Genomic DNA, 6,431 nt, shown 5'->3' with positions numbered 1-6,431 from the left:
CACTGGCATGGGCTTTTGAAACATTAAAACCCACCCCCAGTGACACACTTCCTCCAATAAAGCCATATCTCCTAATCTTTGTGATCCTTTCAAGTGGGTTTTATGTGCTAGTTTGCTTGTTTGTCTTATGATGGGATATTCCTGTGTAGTTTAGGGTGATCTGGTAATCCCTGTGTCAGTCTAGTCTTCAACTGTGATAAATCTCCCTACTCACCCACCGGAGTCCCTGGCGTCCAGGCATATATCATCCCATCCAGCTAAGAGTGGAAATTTACAGTCTGACCTTCCCTTCCTGCAATAAGGTGGATCCCTTGACTAGGCCAACACCCATCTTAGTTGTGTTCAGTGTTCTTTGGCTCCCCATTCTACCACAAATTTTCTGCCACACTGAAAGAAATTCATCCTGAGCTGGGAATGGCGGGCCACACTTGAGATGCTAGGGTGGAAATCTTAGTGTTGTTATTTTGTTTTGAGACAGGGTCTCTCTGTAGCTTTGGATCCTGTCCTGGAACTAGCTCTTGGAGACCAGGCTGGCCTCGAACTCACAGGAATCCGCCTGCCTCTGCCTCCCAAGTGCTGATCTTGGCGTTTTCAACCACTTTCCCCAGAACTAGCCAAGGGAGAGGGCCATGACCCAATGGAACAGGAATACCCATGCCAGCTTTGACAAGGACGGCCCTTCTTCCCTACTAAACACTAAGGAAAACAGACTATGACTTGAGGGCAGTAACTGAACTGGGAAGAGTTGTTATTAGCTGGACAGTAAACAGATAGATAGAAATTCACTAGCTCATGTGATTTGGTCAGGATCAAAGAAAGGTCCTGAACCTGGAGTTTCTAAAAAACTCAGATTTGGAGTTAAAATACAAGCTGAAATATAAAGTCACACTACAAACATAAAAATGTTATGGAAAACTTGGTACAGTAAATTAGGTCATCTAGTGCAGCCGATGAAGTCATTTCACTGAGCACTTGTCATCTCTCACCTCTAATAACATCCATTTTGGCGTACAGGCTTTATCTGAGTACAATCTTATAATTTTGACTGTACATTTTAATTTCTTCCAGAGTATAAAAAAATTCTGAGGTCCTGACAATAGAAAATTTGAAATTAACCTAGATTATCATAACCCCTTGACTTTACTTTTAGACTAGGTAACTATGTATTAGAATTATCTCTGTATCTTTTCTTAACAGGGATTTCTACAGCCACAACACAATCATGCATAACAAACCAACATAAGTACACGTTATGAAGTCAAGGCATTAAGGGTCTTAATAGTTGCCAGGCGGTGGTGGTGCACACCTTTAATCCCAGCACTCAAGAGGCAGAGGCAGGCGGATCTCTGTGAGTTCAAAGCCAGCCTTTAGTTCCAGGGGCTAGTTCCAGGACAGGAACCAAAGCTACAGAGAAGAAACCCTGTCTCAAAAAAACAAAACAAAAAAAAAAAGTTTGAATATTTACAAATACCAGCTGTCACCTCATTTCAGGAGAACACTTTCATTTTTCAGTGCTGTGGAACACAATCAAGGTCTGCACACATGCTAGGCTCCATCCATGAGCTCTAGTTCCAGCCAGTTTCTTCATCTGAGTCTTCACTTTCAAATAATCTTTGAAGTCCTCAAAGACTAACTTAAAATCATAGGAATCCCACTGTGCCTCCTGTTTTGTAGTTCTCAAAACTGGAATTTTCTACTTTTTCTAAATACCATCCAGAATGTGAGAATGAAACCCACAGAAACTTGCTCAGCCTGGGGAGGAGATCAGAGACAACCTGGGCATGTCTCTCAACAAGCAGTACTGACTCCTTACTGGGGAATGTTAGCAGCACCTCACCCAAATGAGTATTATAGGAATTTTAGGGACGGTCCTCAATCTTAGTAAATCCAAGTAGCTGGAATTCGCTGTCTCCATCAGCCCCTGACCACCTGGCCATTAGGACAGACATGTCAGAGGTGCCTAGAGCTTTGCAATGTTAGGTCTGGGAGGTACAGACAGTAAGGGAAAAGGCTGTTTTCTACTTCCTGTCACTTCAAAGGAACAGGTTGTTAAGGGCTTGGGCTTCGTTTCTTTTCTTTCTTTTTTTTAAGACTTCAGGAATGGGAAAGTGTATCTTTTCTTTCTTTTTTTTAAGACTTCAGGAATGGGAAAGTGTATCTTTTCTTTCTTTTTTTTAAGACTTCAGGAATGGGAAAGTGTATAAATGTTTACAGTGGAGTTGCCGAGTGCTATGTCAGGTGATAACTCGTTGCTTCACTCAATACTAGACAGACATAAAGTTCAAAGCTCCAGAATTCAGCCAGGACAACTTGCTTATTGCTCAATTGATTCATAATTTTAAAAAAGGAGTACTGAGCAACAACCTTTCCCCGAACAATCTCATTCTATATATGCTCATCAGGACCCATTTCTACAAAAGCCACACCCATCTGTTCCCATACCACCCACAATGCTTGATTTCATCTGACCTCAGCTTAGCAGGATTGGGACCAGTGAGTACAGGCACAGAGAAAAAAACAGACCCACATTCCATTTCAGGAAGCGTGACTGCTTAGGGTACAGTTAAAACAAAGTCCTTGGCTCTGAGATGTTTAAGTTTTATTTTCTTTAAATTAGCCTCTGAAATGCTTGTGTTTACTTCCCCTTCCAGAAAAATAACTTTAAAGGGTATAGGCTTTGTTTTAACAAAGGAAGAATAAAGCTGAACAGAGGTGCCTACTATTGGGAGCAGTAGGCTATGACCAACAGCAGAGAAACCTCCTCCTCCTCGCTACTCCACAAGATGGGTTCTGTGGTGTCGCATGAGGTGCGAGTTAGAAATGAAAGCTGCGCCACATTTGGCGCATTCATAGGGCTTTTCCCCCGTGTGGGTTCGCTGGTGGACAGTGAGGCTCGACCTCTGTCTGAAGGCCTTCCCACATTCGTTACATGTATAAGGTTTCTCCCCATTATGGATTCTCTGATGAATAAGCAGGTATGAGCTACAAGTGAAGGCCTTCCCACACTCATTACACACATAAGGGAGATCTCCACTGTGAATTCTCTGGTGGACAATAAGGCAAGAGAGTTGACTGAAGGCTTTTCCACATTCACTGCAGTCGTACGGTTTCTCTGCAGTGTGGATTCTCTGATGGACAATGAGGTGAGAGAAACAACTGAAGGCTTTCCCACAGTCTTTACACTCATATGGCTTCTCCCCAGTATGGCTTCGCTGATGCACAATAAGGTTTGCACTCTGGGTAAAGGCTTTGCCACACTCGTTACAGGCGAAAGGCTTCTCCCCAGTATGGATCCTCTGATGGACAATCAGGTTGGAGCTTCTAGTGAATGTCTTCCCACATTCGTTGCATTCGTAGCATTTCTCGGTTATATGGACCTTCTGGTGCCGAGCAAGCTGCGAGCTGTAACTGAAGGCTTTCTCACATTCACCACACTTAAAGGTTTTTTCTAAGGAGTGGATTTTCTGATGTACAGTCAGATTTGAGCTCTGAGTGAAAGCCTTCCCACATTTTGCACAAACATAAGGTTTCTGCCCAGTGTGGATCCTCTGGTGCACAACAAGGTTTGCACTCTGGATGAAGGCCTTCCCACACTCGTGGCACTCAAAGGGTTTCTCCCCAGTGTGGATCCGCTGGTGCACAACAAGGTTTGCACTCTGACTAAAGCCTTTCCCACACTCACTACATGTGAAAGGCTTCGGCCCAGGCTGTATTTTCTGACTTTTGGCTGGGTCAGAGCTAAGGCAGTATTTCCTCCTGGACTTAGATTTCTGGTCTTCATCCTCTCGGAAGCTCTCAGACAATGGAGAGTCTTTCACTGTCACTTTTCTTATATCTTGTTTTTCCCTCTTTATTTTCTGTCTTTTTAACACATTTCCCTTTTCATAAGATTCTTCTAGCTCAGGTCCTTGAAGGTCACCTTTCTGGATTCTTCCTAAAACCACAGGAGGCTCTTCTGCTTCACCACAAATCTCTGTTTTAGGAACCAATAGCTGTAGGTTCTTGGCTTCAGTACCTGTACCAGGAAACAGAAATGAAAATGTTAGATTCCTCTGGCCTAGAAAAAGAACAGGCATCAAGGTCAGAATAAAGAACTCCACCTTTGCAAACTGACCTCCTGAAAGAAGGGAATAAATACCACACCCCCTGTGCCCTTCTATGCACTTACCTTCCCCAGATTCTGTTGCGTTCCAGTACGAGTGTCACCTAAAAGGTCAGGGGCTGAATGACTAGCCCCTAGCTAGTGGTGTTTTTCAGGAAGTTATGAACACTTGAGGTCCTGGTCCCTGCTTATCATAAAGTAAACAAACTCATCTTCTATTGTTATCTGTTATTGTAAGCTAAAAGAAACTTTCCCTCCTTATATCAGTCAGCAACAACAGACTCTTAGCCCAGAGTAACAGGCCCAAGCTCTAGACAAGACTCCTGGTAACCTGAAGACCAGTTATGAAGGATACCAGCTCTGCCTCAACTTTTTTTCTTGACCTGCTAGCATGGATTAGCAAACTGACCAGTTAATTATGGAAAATCCCTATCCACAAACAAAAGGCCACGAATTTAGGCTTTTTTGTGTGTGTGAATGCTAGACAGACAGCAAAGGAAGGATAAAATCTGGGCATGGTAACATACACCTGTAATCCCAGCACTTGGGTAACAGAGGAAGGAAGGTTGCTGTTGATTGAGTCTGAGCCCAGCCTCAACCACAGCAAGTTGAAGGACAGTCAGGGTTAAACAGAGAGACTGGCTCAGAAGTTAAGAACACTACGTTTCCAAAGGTCTTAGGACTTACAATGCCAAGCAAACATTCTATCACCAAACTACAATCAGACCCCACAAAGTTTTTATAACAATATCTTTCTTCATTTTACTTTTTTCTTCTTGGTGCAGAGGATTAAATGTAAATCCTCACATTTGTAAACCTACATTTTGAACTGTAAATTTGTAAACCTACATTTCAAAGACCTTGCTACCCAACCCTGTACCCATGAGAAAGTGGAAGGGCAGAACTGACTCCACAAATCTTCCTCTAACCTCTGACCTCTGTGGTGTGGGTGCGAACACACATGCACACAGAGTAAATAGATCAGAAAAAGACCTCACGTGGGCATGACAGTATATACCTGTGATCCCAACATCTAGGAGGTAGAAACATGAAGTTCCTAAATTCAAGCCAGTCTGGCCAACATGAGACACTGGCTGAAAAAAAAAACTCAAATCAACAAATAAAGATTTGAAATCTATGTTGTTGGGCCTCTAAACTGGGTTTTGTACTAGTTAGCTATGAAGCATATAATCCCACCAACCAAGATATTTCTGATCCCATCTAAACATATTCCTGACTCTCACTTATGGGTTATTCCTGCACAAACCGGATTCTACCATAGACAATCAGGACTGATTTCACAGGCCAAGGTGTAGTGGCACAAACCTTTAGTCTCAGCACTTGGGAGGCAGAGGCAGGTAGATCTCTGTGAGTTCAAGGCCAGCCTGGTCTACAGAATGAGTTCCAGGACAGCCAGGGCTATATAGAGAGACCCTGTCTCAAAACAACAAAAACCAAAACAAATGAGCAAAAATACTAAATGATTTAATTAAGTAAGGTTAACATCCTGCTGTTTTCAGTCTGTGATGCTCTTACAATCAGCAAGGCTCAACACCTCATCTGCGTCTTGGATTTTTTTCTTTTATTTCTGTACCTTTGACTTACCCCCCCCCCCCATAACCACTTCTGTTTGTGTGTATGAGCACACACACCACAGTGTGCATGTGGAGGTCGGAGGACGTTAAGAGCTGGTTCTCCCCTGCTACCATGTGATCCCTTGGGAGTGAACTCAGGTCAACAAGCCTGGCAACAACTGCCTTTACCAGTAAGCTATCTGGTAGCCTTAAATTAATTTTTTAAGCCTTTAAATCACTTATCATATTAATGATCTGTAGTAATACCTCACATACTGTATAGCCCTGGCTGGTCCAGACCAGCTATGTAGACCAGGCTGGCCTCAAACTGAGATCCAAATGCCTCTGCCTCCAGAGTACTGGGATTAAAGGCCATGATACAAAGATAAAGGTATCTTTTAAGAATTTTTAAATTACATTTATTGGGAGAGGGAAGTAGCATGCCAAAGTGCACGTGTGGAGGTCAGAGATCAACTTTTGGGAGTCAAAATAGTGTTTTTCTTTTCCAATACGTGGGTCTGAGGGATGGAATGAGGTCATCGGGCATCTTTACCTTTTGTGCTGTATCACTAGCCCTAAAGGTATTTTTTTAATAATTTACTTCTTTTTATTTTATGTGCATCGGTGTTTTGCCTGCACGTATATCTGATACACTGAAACTGGACTTGCAGATAGTTGTGCGCTGCCGTGTGGGTGCTGGGAATTGAACCCTGGTCCCCTGGAAGAGTAACCAGTGTTATTAACTGCTGAACCAT

The 6,431-nt window shown here is 43.0% G+C and overlaps 1 protein-coding gene across 1 annotated transcript in view; it reads right to left on the bottom strand.

Annotated features, from left to right (window-relative positions):
• Nucleotides 1–2,581: 2,581 nt before the first annotated feature.
• The window catches only part of Znf35 (zinc finger protein 35), an 8,309-nt gene continuing 4,459 nt past the window's right edge, over nucleotides 2,582–6,431 (bottom strand). Inside the window, exon 3 of the mRNA XM_026779112.1 lies at nucleotides 2,582–4,202. Coding sequence (XP_026634913.1) covers nucleotides 2,772–4,202 — 1,431 coding nt within the window. The 3' untranslated portion in view covers nucleotides 2,582–2,771. The remainder of the gene's footprint in view (nucleotides 4,203–6,431) is intronic.

Source organism: Microtus ochrogaster, chromosome 5 (genome assembly GCF_000317375.1).
Source record: "Microtus ochrogaster isolate Prairie Vole_2 chromosome 5, MicOch1.0, whole genome shotgun sequence".
In the NCBI taxonomy this organism is placed as follows: domain Eukaryota; kingdom Metazoa; phylum Chordata; class Mammalia; order Rodentia; family Cricetidae; genus Microtus; species Microtus ochrogaster.
Note: the sequence above shows the minus strand (reverse complement) of the source record. Positions and strands in the feature narration are given on the sequence as shown.